Source organism: Dermacentor silvarum, chromosome 1 (assembly GCF_013339745.2).
Source record: "Dermacentor silvarum isolate Dsil-2018 chromosome 1, BIME_Dsil_1.4, whole genome shotgun sequence".
NCBI classification, from domain to species: domain Eukaryota; kingdom Metazoa; phylum Arthropoda; class Arachnida; order Ixodida; family Ixodidae; genus Dermacentor; species Dermacentor silvarum.
In genome coordinates this window covers 400815981-400838124 of record NC_051154.1, presented here as the reverse complement: position 1 = coordinate 400838124, position 22144 = coordinate 400815981, and the positions used below count along the sequence as shown (strand labels likewise).

The following is a 22144-nucleotide window of genomic DNA, read 5'->3' as shown; positions in this document are numbered from 1 at the left end:
GGTCACGGTCTTCTTCGGAAATCATGTTCACGTTTGCATGTTTTGTTTGAACACTAAGTATTTGTCGCTTGAAAGAAATGAACTTAGACTAGTCCTACCCTGAAAATTGTGCACCATTTGAGTGTTATCACGTTCAGGATGCTTGAGGTCATAGAGAGAAAAGGCAATTTCTTTCATTAAAAATTTATTTCACAATTTTCTACGGTACCAGAGATACCTGTACGTCTTGCACATTCTCTTCGGCCACGTCTTTAATGCAAGCGGAACTGACAAACTCCGGCAACGTCATCCCTCCTTGTCAATTGATTTGATTTCCGAGACGGTTGTTGATGCAATTTCTCTAGAAGTTTGCCTGCGCATAGCTTGCTCACATTGTTGAGTTTCTTCTCATGAAACGAGGACGAAGGTAGCGCAACAAACTCTTAAGAGATATCCGAGCAGTTCACTAGCTTTATGTAGAGCAGTTTGAACATATCCAGCATGATGCTTTGTATATGTCTGTGAGCACACACAAATTCTGGCCGTCCATTGAGTACAAGGGTTGTAATTTGATCTTGAGACATTCATATGATATTTATTTCAGCAGGTAATTTTTTGAAAACCATAGACAATGCCAGAAACGTAGAAAAAAAAGTCGCAGGGCCTGAAAGGCAAAGCATTGATTGCGATAGCAAATTATTAGACAGCTACACGAAGTAAGGTTAGTAGTCTTATGGGCCGTATAAACTGCTGTAAACATTTGCTTACTAACTAAATGAACAAGCACGGTGTTGCGCGCACACAAGCAAAGATTAACCCAATTTAGTCGATGAGCTCAGACTCTCGTCGTCACAACGCTGGTGTGATAGAGTGGCAGCGGAAGGGAGCCTTGTCTCACTTCAATGAGGCGTGTGTGATCACACGAAGCCGTCAGCTATTACTCGCTCTTTGCATCCACCGCAGATTACCTCCAAGGAGTAGAAGAGGATATGTACGTTAAACTGCCCCCTCCGAGCACACGCACATCACCCCGCTCATCCCTTGTGCGCGCAAGAGGACTCTGTCGCACCAAGCCACCATCCTTCTCGGCTCACCCTCGCACACTTTCCTTTGCACCTACAGCATATGGCATGCGATTGCGATGTTACCGCACTTGGGCTCTATACAGAACGTCACGATGACGACAGCGGTGGAAATTCGCCTGGAGTGTCTTTACGATTGCTATAGCAGGGATGGAAGTGCTGCGCCAGTTGCGCCAACCTGCGCCAAAACACTAATTTCGGACGAAGTCGCCAAATTTAGCAGGATGTGGTGTGTTCAGTGGCCTAGCCCTGCAATCCAAGCCCAAGCAATCCCTTTCAGCATCGGTGTCTTAGGAGTGTGGGTGTGTTTGGTGGCATAATTGTAACTAGGCTGCAAGAAAATGAAAACCGTTTTGTGCTATACAGTGCATTGCGAATGTTTCATATAAGTGTTTTGCGTTTGCGTATACGCAGACCAGCTAAGGATGATTTTAACCGGCGCTCATTTCATGGGGCAGTCGGGAAGGAAAACTGCGCTGAATGAATAAGGTCGTACAGTTTGCTCAGCGTGTAGCTTGTCAGATTTCACACTCTGTTCGTGCATCTGCATCGATTAACGGGCGAACGCCGTGTGTGCGATGTTCAAAACCTACTTCACACATGCACCATGTGCGGTTGTGGCATGCTGGCAGTACGGCACACTGACAAACAATCTGCTTGCTTCCATGAATCTTCTCGGTCACAAATATCCAATGGCAACACCAATCGTCACTGGAATTTTCACTCGGGCTGCACTATTTTCTTCGTGGCCAAACCACACACAGCATCAGGCTTTTGCTGCCACAGAAAGCAAGCCAAGGAGTTTTGTATTTAGTCAACCTTAGCGGTCAAATGGTGGTCGTACTTAAAGGTGCGGTGAAGACGCAAACCTCTGAAATTGCACTCACAGCAACGATGTTCACGACACGACTTGCGCAGATTGATTCTGCAAATTTTAATAAACCATCGTTCGGCGCACAAAATACTGGTTGCCATTTACATTGCCCTTATGATGCCTGTGGCAGAACCACAAATAAACCCAAATAATCGGGCTTATTCAAAGTATTGGTTGACGAAGCAGATCAGAAAGCCAGTGAACATTTTATTCCTTTATTGTTTTAAAAAATATGTTAGAGTTTCCTTCTCGGCCAGCGATGTGAAATACTGGCCAACATGCAATGACCAGTATGTCACTTCACATTTATGCTGCGGTATTCTGCGATCTTAGCTGAAGGTCACCAACAATTTAAAATTACCAGAGGGTACTTCGCGAACAGCGTTCATTGTACCTTGATGGGTGCTGATCACGGTGGCCACTGTGAATATTTCTTGTTTATTGTGCACGAATGCGTTTAATTGGCTAACTTTATAAATTTACCTAATCAATGAGATGTCAATGAAAAAGTTGTGGATAGCATTGAGAAATGACCGATAACAGCATTTAAAGCTACCCAGGATTCATGAAGACATTTTTTTTTTTACAAAAAAGAAAGTCGGTGAAAAAAAAATGTCTGACAATTACGATACTCCCTAATGTGAAATTTGAGCACAGGTGTATACGTGTTTTCATTTCATGATATATTGAGGCTGAGGATTTGAGACCGAAATCACCGACTGGCCATTGGGCCGTCAGCACCCTCGCAGGGGAGGGGAACCAGCTGTGGAAGAAAACAACGAAAGCGCAAGCAGTGGCACGCGTGCATTCGTGCTGTTACATCAAGGGATGCCGACGCTCAACCCAGGAATGGGCGCCTAAGAGCTGTGCTCTAAAAACCCCAATGTCACCGTGACGACGCTTCTGCGTACCAAAGATTGCATAAATATTTACACAAACCTCGTCAAATAGGGGCACTGGAAACGAGCGTCCACACTTTTTTCTCGACGCATCAGCAGTTTTTGGCGCTTCTCTCTGGTCCTTATCAAACGGGAGGTAGCGCTATCTTGTAACGGTTCGCTTTCCGAACCGTTGCATGACTGCGACCAAAGTTTGCACGTTCGTAATATACACAATGCACTAGATGACGTTTCCGTCTGAGGCCGCTTTTATTACTGGTGTGTGGACGCATTGTCACGTGGATAAAAAAAAAGATTCGATGACTTTTTCTTGTCTTTTTTAGCTTATTGTTATTGTCAGAAAAAAGGACAACATAAGACCTAGGTTGCTGTATACGCTGTTGCCTGTCATTTGTCGATGTATTTCAATCTTTGCATTGACACCTTATTGAATAAGTAAGGTAATAAATGTTAGCTCTTGAAACTTAAATATTAGTTGCTTGTTCACAATGAAAAAAAGAATGCAACTATCATTAAGAAAAGCCTATCAACATAGAGCAGGCGCTGTTCATGGAAAGCGGTCGGTTATTTTTTTCTTTGCCACATTTACTTGGTACATCTGGTATGCTACTTAATAGTGGTTTCTGAGAAACCCGTATGGGTTTCCTTTGTAGCTTCATGCTCCAATTGGGTGGATGACGGTTTTTCCCTGTCGTGAAGTTTGCTCGCCTAGTGGGCTTCCGCAGAACTGATTTGCCATGATCTAATAGTGTTCTGCAAAGTCAAATAAAAAACGCTTTTTTAATTTGTCTGTATTTCACTCACATTGACCTTTACCAAGCTGCTCCAAGATGCGTATTTACTTCTCCAAAAGAGACAATTCATGCTCCAAACCTGCATAGCAATAAAATGAGAAAGATAGCTTATCTGGTGACGCTGAACCATGTGCTGCCGTCCACATTAGTTTTTTCCCCCTTCACTGTATGGCATAGTGAACTCCACAGTTGCAAAATGGGAGGAGCGGAGAATTTGGCTGGAACTATGAAATGTAACATGCTCGAAAGGAAAGGTGCGAGTTCACAATGTACACACTTGTGTACATAGAGTCTGACATGCTGTGTAACATGCTGGATGCTATGTGTTTTTACAAACTGCATTTCATTTGTTCAGTATAGCACATGGCTAAGCAAAAGGGAAGACAAGGTTTGGAGTGTATTAAAACGGATAGGTGGGCTAGTTGGTTTGGCATCATAATGAAACTTTTGCGCACACAACACGAAACCACAACGAAGAAGTACACAAGGACTAGCGCAGACTAACAACTGACCTTTATTCACTAAGAGAAAACACATATATATGGTCGCGACACGCACCTCACAATCACTGCACATGAGCACAAGGGCATTTTGTAATCTATTACATAAAAATAAAAACCTTTAACAAAACCATTGCGCTATCACATCTTATTCATCAGGTCAATTTCCTTGTCATTCAATGCTATTGAAGGATGACTGACACATGTGCTTTGTAGTCTAGATATATGCCAAGCTTCCACAATCTCTCTTGTTGTCTGATTAGGATGAACATACAAAATATCAGTTTGATTACACACAGGACTACACATATTCATTGAACACCGTGCACAATGTATATATGTGTTTTCTCTTAGTGAATAAAGGTCAGTTGTTAGTCTGCGCTAGTCCTTGTGTACTTCTTCGTTGTGGTTTCGTGTTGTGTGCGCAAAAGTTTCATTATGAAGGTTTGGAGGTCATGGTCAAACTTTGGTTGTTGCCACTTGCAGAGTTTAGTTTGTTATTTGTTTTGGTAGCGTATACGCGTTTGTTATTTTGCATTGTGACATCAAATCAGGTCTGAGGAACACTAGAGAGTTACATTTGTCTTTCACTTTTCAGGTACCTCAGGAGACGTTTTGTTGACTTCAAAAGTGCCGTCGTCAATGGAGGCAAGTGAGGCTCATTTTATCGTTTTGAGCAACGTTAGCGCTGAGTAATTACAAAGTATGTACACTGTGTGACCTCTACCGTGGTGTGCTTGTGGCAATGTGTTAGTGCTCCCATTTTGCCAGATTAGTCTTACCAGCTTTTTCGCTTACACAGTTGGTGTTGTTTTCCATTGTACCACATACTCCTCATGGTGTCTTTATTTTCCCGTTTCTTCATCGTAGTTTATGTGCTGTGATGTAGATTGAGCAGCACATGGTGGCAAAACATAACAATGTGCATGAACAGCAATGAGTAGTTGCTGCTACACGTAACGAAATCGGAACAGTGCTAGATTTGTGTCTTGTGTTCAACCAACACTTGACTGCAATCTTGTTTGTGCAGAATTGCAATATAACATTCAGGACTACGGGCAGCGTATGTGGGAATTGAAGCCACTGGAATGTAAAACATGACTTTTGTACTTTTGCCAAAGTTGATGTTTCCACACCATAATAACTCGTATTTCTTTGCCTTCTATTCTTTGTGTACTAGGTCTTGCGGTGCCAATTGTAGGTGACAGTTAAAAATAAGGGATTGGAGAATTATGATAAATAATTTACAAAATTCCTTTAACATTTACGTTAGGGACACGTAATTACAAGACCGAAGTCAGCCGCAGTCAGTCAGAATAGCCATGTGCACACTGAGGTTTTACTCTGTGTGCCTAGTTATGTGAAATAGAGACTCGGAATGAAGTGCATCACTATTGCTGTTCCAGTTATTAGGTTTCCATGCTGCCGATATATGCAGTTTCGTATCGAGTTGCCTATTATAATAATCGGGAGACTGTCATCAAACACTTGTTATATAATGATAGTTGTTCTTGCAGTTTAGTTTTTCGTATCGCTTATTCAGGTAATACAGGCAAATGGATTGCAGTCACTGAGTTGAACTGGTAACACCTGCAAAAATTTGGCTGGGTTGGTCGACTAAACAGGAATAGTAGTAAACTTGAAACACTTTTTTTTAGGTGTCTAAGTATGTAACCTTGATCAGAAGAGGGAAAAAAAAGGAAAAAGAAGAAAAAAATTAAGCTGAAAAGAACACCAATAGGTTGACTGACAAAACCAAAGCACAATGCAAAGTCAATAACTGAGAGAACAGTCAAACTACTAGGTGTAAAATAAATAAAATAGAATCAAAAAGGACACGGGTCAGCAGACTTAACAGGTGAGAAATGCAGTGTCCGCAACAGCAGCAAAAAAAAAAAAGAATGAAGGTAGAGACGCCAAAGAAAGCTATAACCTCGAAGGCAAGGACAAGCTGAGTCTGAAACAAGCAGAAACCGCAAAAGACGCAGTACAGCACAAAGCTCTTACATTTACTGACACCCAGGAAGCTAACGTGTATGCCACATAGTGAAACACTAGGCATCGTCTTGTGAGCGAGAGAGGCAGTACAGATGTCAATTTGCTCGCTGCTGCGAGCTCCATCTTGAAAGCGATCGTCTTACATGACGGACGGATGGACAGTTTTCCTCGTTGGGTAACACATTTTTTTCATTGCTGGGGTTGTAGTCGGGCCTGTCATTGTGTTTCTTCAAAAAACCTAGCGCATGAAAACTACAGCTATTCTTAATTGACAAGTTACCTTGTTATGGAAGCAAGCATATTTTTAGGACAACAATCCTGAAAACTTCTTTCTTGCAAAAACAAAGCATGTGACATGGCAGCAGCAATCAAAACAAGGCAGGGTTTCGCAGGACGATGGAGCCATGATCAACAATGGTCAAATGAGTTGCTGCAACCAATGTTTTGACAAACCGACTTCAGCCTGACATCCCTATGTCGAAGCATTCGCTGCTGCAGACGACATCCCCCCTAGTTCAACCACTGTTGGTGGCAGCCACCAAGCAGAATGGTGCATTTTGCGGTTGACCCATATTTATAGTGCATCATCAGCCGGTGGTCATTGTGGTAGTTTTACAACTTGCACCATGTGGCATGCAGTCTTATAAGGCAGGCCGGTCATTCTGAAATGCTCTGACAGGTATGTTGTAACAGAGGTTGTGTGCACATCTCAGGCATGGACTGATAGCAGTGAAAGAATAAAACTGTAAAAAGAAAAAAAAGCAGATCACACTTGACAGTACAGTAGCCCTAAGGGAATCCAAAAAGCGACATTGGTGGCCACATTTACTCAACAACCGGGTATTGCTTGTTGACAAAATATTTTGGAAAATGAAAACACTGCCTTTGCATCACACTTTTATTTGACTCAGTAAACATGTTGGCGCCTGTTTTTCTTTTCTTTATTTTTTTGGAGCGCTTGAAACTAGAATGTAGCCCACATTGATGTTGCGTTCAACCAACAAGCTTTCTGACATGTGTTGCATGCATGACTTTTGCAAAGCTAATTTGAAAAAAGACGAGGCTATTCCACGCTTTATTCATTCTTTAAATTAGGACTGTACATAGCAACAGAAAAGGCTGGATGCAGACTCAGTGTCTAGAAACAGGATTGCATTATGGTGCCATTTTTTGACCGTGTCAAGTTGAATAGCATTGTAGCATACTTTCACCTACTGCTACTTCAGAAGAGTAGAATTTTGGGCCAGTTGGTGATGCGTATTTGACTACGGTGAAGCACGACAGCACTGGTCCCGTCTGTTGCACTTCACTGTAGTGGAAAAAAAAAAACCTGCTGATTTCCATAATTTCCAGTGTGCAACTTGCATGTTTGTGTAAGCTGTACCCTACTCCTAAAATGGGCAACTTTGGTGATTTTTTGAACATCTCAGGGTGATGGAAATTTTATGTTCAAGAGACCATCCTGTCACGCTTTCGATAATAGAATTTCTCTGCAAATTATGAAATAATTTTAAATAAGCAAAAAAAAAAGCACAAAGCCAAAACCTAGCCGAGCAGTTCAGCTCATTCCTTCGTGTGACACGTCAATTGCGGCACACCAGCGCGGCAGGCATGCAAGCCATGCTGGTGCGGCCAGCACGAAGAACAAAAACAGCGAAGAGCAGACACTCAGCTGATTTGTGACCATGCCGGACCATAGGTGCAATGTCTTCTGGTGGCAGCAATGACAGCTGCGATTCTGGTGAATTCAAGAGCCATGAATCGCCGTTCGCATTCGACCTACTGCCACTACAGTCCAAAGCAACAACTGGTGCATTTGTTTACATTGGCACGTACAGTGACCGCTTGTCGTTCACTTAAAGTATAATGCAAGCTGCGCATCGGTGACATCACACAATGTCAGAGCCTAGCAAAACATACAGATTTTACGCGTGTAAGCACCGTTGCAGAGTCGCGCTGGTATGAGCGACCGGACACCTGGCATCCTTTGAAAACAGCAGAGTACTGATGTTGATAGTGACCGTGCCACCGCTTCTAGTGTTGTGTGTGCACTGTACGAAATGAAGAATGCTTGATTTCAAATTTATTTGGTCAAAACTCAACTATAAACCAATTTTCTTCATCCTGATGGCTTAAGCTTCAGTGCAGGTCTGCCAGTAGATGATGCACGAACTTGGCGACTGTGATAGGCATAAGCTCGGCTCAAATTGTGTGTGCGGCTTGGGAGGGCTGAAGTTCGTGCAGCCAACAACACAACAACACTCCACCCATCAGTTGCCCATTGACAGGGAACGTAACTTCTTGCGACAATAATTGCTCATGCCAAACGTTATCCCGACCGTCGACGCTGTTGTCTGCCATTCATTCCCAGCATGCTCTGCATATGCCACCATTTACTTCATAACACAGTGTGGCCAGTAGGTGAGAAGGAGGCAAGGCAGGTGGTTCGTGGCAATTAATGGCATTAAGTTGTAAAAATCTGCGCAACTCATCAAACCTGCTGTTTTGAAAAAATAATGGAAGTAGGCAGAGGAACGTACCCAGCGAATTTCATTGAGATCAGGTGACCTCAAAAAATTGGCGGAGTTGCCCTGTAAGTAGGTTTTCAAATCAGTAGTGACACAAAAGTACTGTCTTGCTATCTTGGCATTATCAGGAAGCTGTTGTCTCCGTAATTACAGTATGAAGCCTCAATTTTTTAGCCTTCCGGCAGTTTTTCAGTGTTTCTCAAACTTTTTCAGTACGGGACCCCTTTTAGTAGTACCAACCTTACCATGAGCCCCCACCTTTATAAACTTGCTGAAAATGTACTGTTTTAATGACGCGGATACTTTGCATTTTATTTTAGTTAAAAGACATTAACTGCAGCAGAGAGAGCTACCAAAAGTACTTAATGTTTTCTAACGAGGATTGATTTAATCGTGTGCTTTAATGAGAAGGATGTAGTTTAGCCTTTGAGGCCTTGACTGAAAATGTGACAGCATTTCTTTGGCTAACTCCCAAGCGAAATTTTGCCCCGTCGTACCGATAAACAAAGGAGTGTGAAATAGGAAGTGAAAAGTTTGAAGCTCGACATCAGAGATAAGTAAGAGACATTGGTGTCATTGGTGATAGTGATAGTTGGACTATCCATGACACCCAGAAAAAGGCTCATGGCCCATTTGGAGATCATCACTCGCAGTTTGAGTAACACTGATTTCTGTGAAAGAGTGTTGGTCGAATCGCATGCCCAGTACTCCAGTGTGAGCCAGACGGAGCAAGGAGGAGGCTGCATTCGCTGCCTCTTTTCACTTGATGAGCTCGACCATAGGTTGGCCAAGTACAGCGTTTATGCACACATTGAAGTGACTGTGCAATCTTTGTGCAGAGGTGTCTAACGTGGTGTGGTGCGGTCGGTGCCGATGTGGACGCCGAACCAGCGTCCCTCGTGGGTCTATGCGGGCACTGCAAGGCCCCACAGCTGCGGACCGGGCGTCGATGGCTCACATGGGACCCCAGCAGCTGGCCAGCTTGGGTCAGTGTGGCTTAATTTTTTTTAGGTGTGAACTCGCAAGAAAGATGGGGGAAGACGCACAGGCTGCATCAAAAGTTCCTGCACTCAAGGAGCTGCTCAGCAAATACAGTGGAACCTTGTTGATATGCTCCTATTTTGTAACATATCTTGGTGCCAATGTTCGTGATAGAGAACACAAAGAGCTCCCGAATACAGTTAGACCTATTTTTTGCTGGTTGATACATTCCAAGAAAACGGGATTTTTTGGCATTAACATTCAGTACAACGCTAAACTGTGATCGTATGATACATTTTCCGGTTGCTAGATTCATTGTAAACACGAAAAGACGTGAGGGGCACACGACTGAGAATGGTAGCCACCTGCCATATCCACTCTGCCGCAGTACTCGCCCGCCCAGGCAACGTGAGAACGCTGGCAGGCACTCGGCTTCCTATTCTGGTACCAGCAAATCATCTCCTGGGTTTTCGCACGCCGCCTTCACAGCTGTTGCCACCCACCCTATTGCAATAAGCATCTTCACGTATCTGTGTCACAGTGAACGGGGCATAGTGCTGTTGGAAGCATACTGCACGCTTTTCGTAGGCTTCCAACAGCACTGTGCCCCATGCACTGTGACACAGATAAGTGAAGATGCTTATTGCAATAGGGTGGCTGGCAACAGCTGTGAAGGCGGCGTGCGATGACCGCCCAAATGCACCGCCAATCCCTGCTGCTGCAGGTGGAGTAAAGTGAGCATGATGTTTCACTTCGCCGCGTTCATATTTCGGCGTCGCCTGCCAGGTCGATCTTGTTTCAGTTTCCCGTTGCTGGCTTAAAAAGCTACACAATTGAAAAACGACTATGTGTGCCTCGGGCTGCAACGATTCACACCGAGTGGACACATTAAACTTCCCGTCAAAATGCCCTGTTCGAAAAAGCTGCTGACCCAGGTTGAATTCAAGGTGCGCAGGTGTAATCACGTCGAAGCCACAGAAACAACAAAGCACGTCTTGGGCAGCCTGGACCCTACCGGCTCGGTGCGCATCGGCACCTCGTGTTGCAACTATTTGCATCACGTAGATTTCAATTATAGTTGAGTCTGCCAAATTTTTTAGTGACTTCGGATCATACGTTTTCCCGGTTAGTACTTTTTTTCTAAATTTTTTTTCCCCAAAATGTATGAACAAGGTTCTACTGTATTATACGAGTTAACCAGCACATTTCAGATAATTGTTCAACTTGTGAGTATGCACCACGGGCTGTATTTTTTAGCAATTCATTTCATTATCAACTCTTTCCGCATTGGCTCCAAAACTGCTAGGATGCCATTCGTCGAGCGGCTAGTCTCAGCAATGACGACATGCGAGGAAATGCGAAAAAAAGAATAACGAAATGAAGAAGGTACGGCCCCAGGTACAATTTATACGTTTGCAAAGAACTCTGGCAGTGAGACCTAAGGTTAGATGTCTTCAATTTGAGTCCCTGTTTCACTTAAATCAGTGGCAGCTTTCTGTTAATAGTGATTGGTGCAAAAACCATCACATATTGTGAACAATGTATGCTGGATGCATTTTTTATATATTTTTTTTATTGCAGTATTTTTTAACTACTACTTGGCTGTTTCAAAGTTTTCCAATCGGAGCCTATTATTTTGGTAACGTAGGTGTGCCAACTAACTTCATGTCTAACTGGCATTCATTGTTCTGCATATAGTGTTGTACTGCAGTACTGAAGTACCAAGACAGCTCCTTACATAATTTTTGTCAATACACTTTGCATACGAAGGGTTGAAAGCTTTCTGGGTACAATTGCCAGCCTTTTATTCATATGCTGAAAATTCGAACATGCTCATTTATTCGGGCACCTTTGCGGCACCGCTATTTATGCCATTGAAGTAATGTATAACCATGACCGATAGTTCGAACGCCTTACAGCATGCCGTTCAATTTTTCACACTCCGGCTTCCTGATCAGGCGTGACGTCGAACACCAGGGCAAGCTGACTGAACAATGTTTACGATGACTGTCTACCACGGCCAAACCGCAGGCCAAGCCAAGCCACTGAACTTGGAAGTCAGTGCTCGGTGTTTGCATTGTCAGTTGTTTGTTGAGCTAGTCCTGATCAACTGCTACGTTCGAGTCTTGCTTTTCTAGTGTTTGTTGCTTCGTGTGCTAGGCCTGATCTGCTTCGACACGATCTCGTCCAGTCATCTCGTGATATGAAATGACTCCGACACCACCCATGTCATCTGCGCCGTTGAGACCAATGAAAAAAAGTGGCAATGTTGGCAGTTTTGACGTAAGAGCCGGGAAACGCAAGAGCTGAGAAATCGGAAAAATTGAGAAATTGGAGTAGGGGGGGTTGGTAAACTGCACACAATTTTAATTCTTACATGTGAAAAAAAAGTCGCAGTTTCACCCAAAAGCCGAAGCATCGATTGTGATAGCAAATTAGTAGACAGCTATACAAAGTAAGGATAGTAGTTTCATTGTCCGTATGAACTTGTAAACATTCGCTTATTAACTATATTAACAAGCATGGTGTCAGTGCGCACAGGCAAACATGAACACATCACACTCGATGAGTGCAGACAGTTGCTGTTAAAACGCTGGCGTGAGGAAGCGCAGCAGCAGCAGCGAGTGATGTGACCTTCATGCTGTCTATCGCTTCAAGGAAAACTGAGTGCCGAAACCACACAGCATGCAAAAAGCTACGAGCTGCCGACGCACCTACACTGCCTAGACGCTGCCCCCGACGCAGATCGCATTCAAGATATGGCCAGAGCGGTGCGCAGTTGATGCCAGAGTACAACCTCCCCCCCCTCTCAATCCCCTTCCGGTGCCTCGAGCGCAATGGAAGAAACTGCGCTTCCTCCCCGCTTTTCTTTCTTGTGTGCGCTAGATTTAGCCACGGTCGTCGGCTCCCCTCGCACGCTTTCACTCACAGCATATGGTGTTTGGTGACGGCATTATCGCCCTTGGACTTTATACGGAACATCAGTGGCAGTTCGCAATGCATGATGCTGGAACGGTCCCACAGTTGCGACGCAACAGCAGGGTTACCAATGCATTGGGTCCTGTGGGAGCTATGCCGGGACGGGCCGAAAACGACGTAAGGGCCAGAAAAACGCAGCACCCGAGAATGTAACAGCGGGGTTCTGCTGTATTTGGTTACGTGCCAGTGCGTATGAAAAGCAGAGATTGTGCAGCCATTTACCTGTTTCGTGCAATACTAGAGTGCAAATGCAAAACCAAACAGCGTGCCAACTGCACCTTGAACGAGTAAAAGTGCAAGGAGGGAAAAAACAGGTCACCTTTCTGGAAGCCATAGCAGGCACGAGCTCCCCTGCACCATCTGGGACCAAAACTATGGAGCCAAAGTGCCCTAGTGAGAACACTACTGGATACACAGTCCCAAATTTAATTTCACCAAGCCCGATGGGTAGTTCAGAACCCCTCGAACAATGCTAGGTTGCTGAAATTATTCTGGACTATGGCATCTGTCATGATTTGGTGGAAAGCTGCCAAGTGAGCCTCAATATGCACATATGCAATTCCCTTTCGGGTGCCAATCTGTTCTGTACATTCCACATTTCTTGCATCCTCAGAATCATGAATAGTGACAGCTGCATAATGGATTGAGAGTTTTCAGTCCTTAAGTGAGTTTTGCCAAGAATGTAGACTCCATGCAACAACCTTCAACAGGAATGTCAGCTATGAGAGCATCTGCTAGTTTGTGTCTAGCATACTTGGAAAGCACTTATCCAGCCACTCAAAAAATGTTCCTGATGTAAAGCATTGTGAAAAAACAGTAAAAGCAGTGAACCCCCTGCATAGACAGCATATTGACACCTAGAGCAAACACCCGGCTGTCTACCTTACAAATTGTTTTACTGAAACACGTGACACGTGTTATTTATACTCCCTGCGCTGGTCCAATCAGAAGTGTTTCAAGATGTACCGTATTTACTCGAATCTAACGTGCACTTTTCTTCCGATAAAACAGGTCCAAAAATTGCGTACGCGTTAGACTCGAGTACGACCCTAAATCTGCGTTACCATATAGCCGTTGGCATTTCAAGATGGCCGCCTTGCACGCGCTTCGAGCGTAGCTACACTCTAGCCTAGCCACCGTAGCTTCCTCCATGTGCTGCAGTACATGAGCTTAGGCATTAGTCTACCGTCTGTCTTCACGTTTTCTGTGTATGCTCTATTGGCATGAAGGGCCGAGTTCATCATGATGCCGCATTTAAAAGGAAAGTGATCATGTGTGCGGAGACGGACGGAAATCGGGCCGCATCACGGACATTTGGAGAATGCGAAACTTGCGTACTGGGACTGGCGCAAACAGGAGGAGAGGATTTTCGCCAGCAAAGCAACGCGGAAGGGTTTCAGTGGACTGAAGCAGGACGTATTCTGCGACGATCCACTTCGGCGATACGTTTGCCTTGGCCCTATCTTGAAAGCGATCTGCGACGGGGAAAGTCCGCCGTGCACTGTGTTTTCGCCGCTTATAGCGTTGAAGAGAGGCATTCTAGCACGAAGGTCAATTCACTCACCGCACTTCGTCACTTCAGTGTTTTGACAGTTCGTTTCTGCGGTCAAGAGCGAGATGTGTCCATGTTTGCTTGTGCGTGCGTGACACCGTGCTTGTTAATTTCTGTAGTAAGTGAGTGTTTGCAGGGTTATATAGCTGATAAAACTGCTATCCTTACTTCGTATAGCGGTCTGCTAATTTGCTATCGCAATCGATGCTTCGCCTTTTGGGCGAAACTGACTTTTTTTATTCATCGCAACTTTAGTGCATCTGGAGTAAATCTTTGTCTTTCCATATGAGAGAAAGTTGTATTTCTGTATGAAAGCATGAGGTGCGCGGTACTGTAAAGGATTTTTTTGTCACGGAAAACGGGTGGGCGTTATAATCGAGGGCGTATTAGAATCGAGTAAATATGGTATGCGACACATTTTAAACATTGTTACTTTCGTCAGTGCTTTTGCCTTTTTTGGCACACACAATTGCGCACCCACCATGCCTGCAGGGATATGGATGCTTGAATGGTGCATAGTAGAAGGGCTGGCCATGTATAGTCTGTGTATGTGTGTTTCATCGAGACAGGTCTGGACTCACTGGACCAAGTGATCAGCTACTGGGAGCAGGCCTTGCAGCGGCTCAGAACAGGCGGCTCCAATTCTGTGAGTCAATTTGCTAGCATTATTCAATAAAAGTAGCATACCTGCCAACTTGTACTATTTTACACTCAAACCCACCCATAACAACATTCAAGGGCCAAGAAAATTCCATTGGTATAACCTATAATTGTTATAACTGGCTTGCACAAAACATACAAACAGAAGGAATAAACATCAAAACTCATGTAATTACACAGAAGTACAGCCGAACCCACTTATAACATTACCAGTTTTAACTATATATATATATATTGTGGGGATTGAGGGAGGCGCCGGTGGCGCTGCGCACGCGGCGGTTGGCGGTGAGGGCGGAGCGCTGACGTCACGACGCGGCCGGTCGTCGGTCGCTAGCGGCGAAGCGTGGACTTCTCTCCGGGACCAGCGCACGGTACGTTCATGCTTTCCTCTCGTCCGCCGACACCTTTGTGACTAGGACTGGAGCTCGCGCACGGTGCCTTTGCCCGTGCGGGGAGCGCGTACTTTGTGCTGATCCTTTCCCGACGCTAAGCCGACGAGCGGTGCCATTAGTGCTCGCGCGAGGTCGTACCTCGCCGAGCCGCACTTGCCGAAAGCCTAAGCCGAAGGATATTGCCCGTGCTCTCGTGAGTTGACCCATTGGTTATCGCCAGAGCAAGTAGCATAGCCGCCGGGACTTTTCCTAGCGGCGTGTCCCAGCTTGAGCCTGTGCTCTCGCCGCGACGTGCTATAGGCACCTGTTATTGTATTTTCGCCCTGGTGCGGGACCCCTTTGGCTCCCCTCCGTGCGGGCGTTTGTGCAGTGCTGGTGCCGACGGTTTCAGTAAACGGTTTCCGTCAACTCAGGGCTTTACTGTGTTTTTGCGTGCGTCGCTCGGTAGCCCCTTGCGGCCTCTGAGCTCGCACGCGAGCGGTGTTGGAGGCGATGGCTGACGCAGCCCTGTGGCTCGCTAAGCTCGAACCCGCGGTGGTTGGTCTCCTGTGAGACAGCAAGAACCCACAATATATACCGAAGTTAACAATGAGCAGCCATGGCACTGTGAACTTCTGTGTGTTTTCTATGGTAAAATAAACTACTTACTACAATGTTCCCATGCTGCATTATTGGTTATAACATCAGCGCGGACACATACCCACAAGGGCAGCCATCCTGTTGGCTGTCGGTGTTGTCAACTCATGTTTTGGAGAGACGGAAAGGAGATGTGTTTCGGTGCAGACACCCAGTCATCATCATCAGCAGCCTATTTATTTATGTCCACTGCAGGACGAAGGCCTCTCCCAGCGATCCCCAGTTGGCCCTGTCTTGCACTAGCTGATTCCAACTTGCGCCTGCAAATTTTTTAATTTCATCAGCTCACCTAATTTTCTGCTATCCTGGACTGCGCTTCCCTTCCCCTGGCGTCCATTCTGTAATGGTCCAAGCAGACACCCAGTAGCCAAACTTAATTGTTATAACCAATAACGCGGCATAGGAACATTGTATTAAGCACTTTATTTTACCATAGAGCAGACACAAACGTTCACGGTGGTGCGACTGTTAATTGTTACATTTTGTATATTATTTTAGAAAATTGTTATTGTTTTAAGCGGGTTCAATTGTATGGTAAAAATACGCCAATGTTAAGCCTGTTGTGGGTAGTTTAAGGCAGAATTGACTTGAAAAGAATGTACAGTCGATCCCAGATATATCCAACTCTGATATATTAAATTATTGTTTATATCACGCAGTTGTAAAATTCCCATAAAAATTTCATTAAAAGTATTATATACTAGCTATGTATTATGCGTATGTTCACTGCCACAATTGATCTATCGAACGCTGCGCCCCTGCAAGTGCCCTTCTCCTTACGGACACCCAATCACTTCTCGCGTCGTCGGAAATTTTTAATGCCGACAAACTTGAAACAGCACTGTTTTGGCAGACGCTGTCAAGCAAGATATTGAATGTGAAGGGCAGTGCATGCAAGGGAGAAAAAGTGAGCAGGGTGCTCTCAATTTTTGCTCTCCGCGCACATGGATGGCAAACTGTGGCTGTTCGTTATTGGCAAGAGCAGACTGCCACTCTGCTTCAAGAACGCGAAAGCCTCTCGGTCCGATACGCGTTCCAAGAGAGAGCGTGGATGACAATCAATCTTTTCGCTGAGTGCTGCCGGCAATGGGATGCCGAACTTGAGTTGTTTTGCCGCCGGGTTTAATTGTCTTCTTTGTAGGCAAAGGCTTTCCGCAAACGGCATTTAAGGATTCTACGAGCGGCCAAAAGAAATCCGACCCCGACCTCCACTTGGACGGATCTTTACATTACAGTTTGAATTTAACAAAACCACAGCACGTCGCATCCGCACTTCGTGGGAAAAAAAAACCATTGCACAGCGGCAATGCAAGACTCATCACCATGCGATTCGTGGGTCTGTTGCAATCATGCTCTCATAGTTGCGCCTTGGATGTTGTGCAAGCTTAGAACCACTTTCGAGTGTGTAGTGTTGGCAGTTGCCAATTCTGGGGCTGGAGGCCGAGAGCGAAGGGACGTGCCGGCTGCAATGCGTCGGAGTGCTGAGCACACAAGAAGAGATGCATGGGCTTTTTTAGGGTGTTCGAGAAGTGAGGATGACTGGTTCCGACCAAAAGTCGGTTCCGAAACGCAACACAACAGTCCGCCTGGCTTGTTGCCCACGTATGCAAATGCCATATTGTTGTATTGTAACGGACACGTGGCAGGGCACATTTATGCCTGATTCGCAGTACTAGTGCTCTGATGGCAGCATGGCGTGTATCTGTACACGCTAGTTTCATTCTGCGGAGCATCCATCTCGACCTTTTCTTAAATAAAAATGTGCTAAAGCACTTCGACACGCACAAGGCGCACTGCGGTCTCGTGTCAGGGGAACGCGGGCTTTTAGGGTTAGCGTGGTGATTAGAATATCCAAAAGCATTCCGCAGCATGAGTGATCTGCAACGTTCGTGAGCTATGAATAAGTCAACTTTGTGCGTTTGACATGGCCTTGGAGAATCAAATCGGTAAGTTCCCGCTTTTCACAATTTCTGGAAACTGTCCGAGACGTGCAGAGATCTCAGATAAGCTTCAGATAGGCATATTTTATGTTTAGAATTCTCTATATGGAACTGCTATTTCGGGAGCCCCTTTGAGTTTGATTTATCTAGGATCAGCATGATTTTTACGATCTATCGATTACTTGGATCTACCCATGAAGCAGCAACACTATCTTATAGAACCAATGTATAACATCAGGTGAAATTCTGGCCACCGTTTCATGAATATTTCATGATTAAATTTCATAAGCATTTCTGTTTGTGGTGCAGGTCATTCTCACTGCGACTACATATTTAATTTGGCTCTGAAAGCGGTACAAAAATTACATGTGGCCTCGCTCGACGGTGAAACAGTGCAACCAATCAATCCATGTACCATCATGCAACAAAAAATCACCGCACGGAGAGGTATTTTGCTTGGATACAATATTGTATAGGTGGTGTCCAAAAACCCAAGCCTTTGACATGTTTCAGGCTCCTGCAATCGTTTCTGCCGCATGCAACTAGCATAGTCTTCAAGATCTGCATCTGTTTATCCAGAGGGCGACAATTTTGACACCATCTATTACCTTAAACTGTATTTTATGCGCTGCTGGTAACTTTTCTTTGTGTAATAGAGTAATTTCTTTCTTGTTTTAGCTAGTGTGTGTTGAAAAGTGGCACGACCTTGTGCAAACGAAAAGTCATAGTGAACAGAGCAGTGCATTGATGCATGGCCTCCGAGATTGCCATCGCGTCCGTACCCAGCTTTAGAAAAAGACTATGCAGATAGACAAATTCTGTTTAAAACATTTTTCTACTTGTTTTCCAGAGAAACCACTGCACGTTCACTGCAAATGTGAGGCTTTCTATTGCACTAAAAAAATAGAAGATCCGTGCAAAACGGTAGACAGTCCCTTCAGTAATCAGCATGCTACATAATCAAGCAATTTTTAGCATATTTCGTCAACTTTTTTTAAACATGTTCCTTTTTTTTTTTTTCAGCTTGCAGTATTTTTCATATTGTAAGGTTAGCAGGTCGGTAGTAGGTGTAATTGTGAGGTACTTGTTTGTTTGCATGTTATCACGTCAGCATGAGACTGAGGTTATGGGGGAAATGGGCAAGTTAACAGCTGTGGCGGTAACAGATGCTGGGCTGAGTGACATGCTCGATCACTGAGTATCATCTCTACTGGAGTCATCGTGGCACTACTTGTCCCGTATTCTTGACTGCTGACTTTTGGCAATACTTTTGCTTTTGTGCCTTAATTCGGCCATGGGCATACATTAACATCACATTATGGCTGCCCGTCCTGCCGATGTCTTTCTACACTAGTTCAGAGAGCGTTGTTACCAGTTTGTGCTCTTCTGCTTGACATTGTGCTGCAGCCAGTGCTGCGCAAGCTCCTGGCTTTCATAAAAGTGTGAGTTGTGCAGCCATTGTGCGAGCTTCTTGTAGCAGATGACAAAAGTTACTTTTTGGTTAGTGGTGCACAGATGGAAATGTTTCTCATGGTTTGACCACGAGAGTCAGCCTAGCTGGCAAAGGAGGCAAAGCCTGTACAGTTGTCAGACATGACACTGATAACAAAAAAGAAAGCTTACATTCGTGTGTCGTCATGACTCATAGCAGAGTTGATGTGGCAAGGGTGGTGCTGCACTGCACTCACACCAAGTCATCTTACGTGGTATGGCACTCACAAGAAATGGCCCACAAAGTGCAATCTAATCGAAGAGATGCCAGCAATTGTGACACCTACTTTAAATCATTGGTGGGTAGTGGAAGTGACGATTCACTGGGACAAGTTTAGAAATAATCCTAGGCTTTGAGCCATAATTTTTAGATTACATACTAGAAAAGCCACTTGCACTGTGGTTTCCTTTCCTGCAAGGGCATAAAGACAGCTTTGGGTCAGCGTGGTCAAAGACATGCAGACATAACCTGGGCAGGAATTAGAAGGGAGCATGATGCCAGGCAACCTCCTTTCTTTTAGAGCTCATCTACGCATTGACTCTTTGGGCCCTACATGGTTGCCTTTCGAGGTATCTTAGTGACACCGTCTCCACCTGTCCTACTCTCCCCTATACTCTTCACGTGTTCTGCGGCTAGAAATTACCACTACCTGAGCCTTTCCCTTTTTTTTTTATTTTCAAGAATACTGCAGGCCTTGAAAGGGCCCTCGCAGGAGGGGCATAAAGTAGGACAAATATCAATCAATAACAATCAAAATAGGCAATGAAAATTCAATAGTTATACATAGCTAAACAAGCAAACAAAGTTACAGTAAAAACTGGAACCAAATGCTGATTTTTCAGTAATGCTCTGTACAGTAAGAAATAAACACTGTGGCTCGATACGAAAGTCTTTTAACAATAACAAGCTAAGATTTAATTTGCACAATGGAGTCAGTGCTACATAGCGTTGTAAGAGGTAAACTGTTCTGTTCAGAGATGGTGTGAGGGAAATGTGAATGCTATTTAAAAGAATTGGTTTTGGGGCTGAAAGGGGTTAACGATTCAACATGGCGATTTCTTGTTAGTTGCAGTCTCAGTGGTGTTAAACTTCATCTCACAAGCTGTTGTCAGCAATGTGGAAGCTACACGAATTCTTAGCCAATAGGAAGGCCAAATGCCCCTCTAGATATGCTCATCCACGCCGTGTTGTCTGCTCAGCATCTGCTTGCCATCCAGTTACATGCTCCATGGTTGGTGGATTGACGCAAAGAATGATTTGATGCTGTAACCACAAGCTGCGTTTACATGCATGTGACAGCAGGGTTTCGCTTTACCTGTACACTTTTCCTGCAGTTATCTTGCAGCCTCCTTAGCAAATATAAAGGACAAATGCCCTCATTAATGTTCACCTGCGGCACAGCGTCTGCTTGGCATCAAGACTTGGTGTTTGCTTGCTACCATCATCCAGTACCATGCTAAAGCGGGGTAGTAAATTAATGATGCAGTGAACAATTAGGCTTTTATAGCATTCCGCATCGTCAACGCATCACCAGTGCTAATGCTGTGGTGCCCATCTGCTAACTAGAAATCAAACCAGTTTTACGGCTCGGTGCCGTGTCTGTAGTCCTAGCACCGTGAAAACAAACAACCAATCTCAATAATTATGACAAAACATGCTTAATGTTTTGACCTCAGCTTGAGATGAGACTTAGCGATGATGAATTTTGCTCCTTGTTTCTTGCTGACAGGGTGGAGAGCCAGTAAAAAGCGCGAATTTGGATCGAAATGGGTGGTCGGCGCTGTATGGGTGCTGCCATGTTTGTATAAGTGATCACGGTTAGGGTGGCTATTACGGTTACCGGTGGTAACTGCCACACTAATTCTCCGTATACAACATGCATGCGCAAAGGCTATAACATGTCATGTATGGAGCAAAAATAAAACTCTCTAGTGTAGCCAATAATCAGCCAGGTACTCACGGAACTATATACCGCTGCGCAAGGATATTGCCTGTGTACGCCTCGGACCTTCGGCAGTGCTGACAACAGCTTGTGAGATGGAGTATAGATACGGTTCAGGGCAAAAGGAAAGTTTATATTTAAGTGAAAAATGTTTAATCTTTGAACTTTTTGTCACAGTTGTAATGTTGAGATATTGTGTGTTTTCATTAAGTTCTACGATACCTGGAAAATATGAAGCGAAACCCCCTTGGCATTGCATTCTTTCAGTGCCTCTTATGTTACACTGATTAATGTTGAGGTCCCAAATGGTGCATATGTCTTATAATCGGATGTGTAACTTAGTTTCTGCTGTTTCAGCTGGTGCCTAAGCTTATGCAATGATGATGCGATGGATGTGGGGCATGTTCCAACTGAGGGTGTTAGTAATTGTGACGCCTTGGTATTCAGTGACTTGAGAAAGCGGATGCAATGGAAGACTATGAGGAAAGAATAAGAGTGTGCCTTAATGAAAACCTCCCCAGCATGATTGTTGCTAGTTGCTCCTTTGTGTCAGGGCAATGAGATCCTGGCCACCAGCCTGGAATTCCTGCTTGTGGAAGGCCAGCGGCTGCGGGGTGCTGCCCACTGGCGCCTGCTCGCCGATGGACTCCCTCCTCTGGATGAGCCGCAGCTGGCAGACTTCACCCCCTCTCTGGCCGACACCGAGAGTTTCGTCTCGGCCGAGGGCACATCCGATGTGAGCACTAATTTCTGCAGGGCGTGTTTAATAGCACAGCCCATGGTGGCGTCTTTGCCTCACTGATAGTTAGGGGTGTGTGAATACTGAATAGTAGATTTCGAATTGAATATGAGAAAGTTTTTCACAAAATTTAGTGCTTACAAACATTGGGCAAGAAAGTAACCGTGCTGCACACGC

At 44.8% G+C, this 22144-nt stretch overlaps 1 protein-coding gene across 5 annotated transcripts in view; it reads left to right on the top strand.

The window, feature by feature from the left end:
- The window catches only part of LOC119437555 (mitoguardin-like), a 92639-nt gene that overhangs the window by 3963 nt on the left and 66532 nt on the right, over positions 1–22144 (top strand). For 3 of the 5 annotated variants that reach the window (XM_037704561.2, XM_049660705.1, XM_037704560.2), the window contains exons 3-6: positions 4727–4776; positions 9494–9640; positions 14736–14812; positions 21782–21964. In XM_037704561.2, coding sequence (XP_037560489.1) covers positions 4727–4776; positions 9494–9640; positions 14736–14812; positions 21782–21964 — 457 coding nt within the window. Of the gene's footprint in view, positions 1–4726; positions 4781–9493; positions 9641–14735; positions 14813–21781; positions 21965–22144 lie in introns of all 5 variants that reach the window. The other 2 variants (XM_049660706.1, XM_049660707.1) reach the window with 1 other exon arrangement.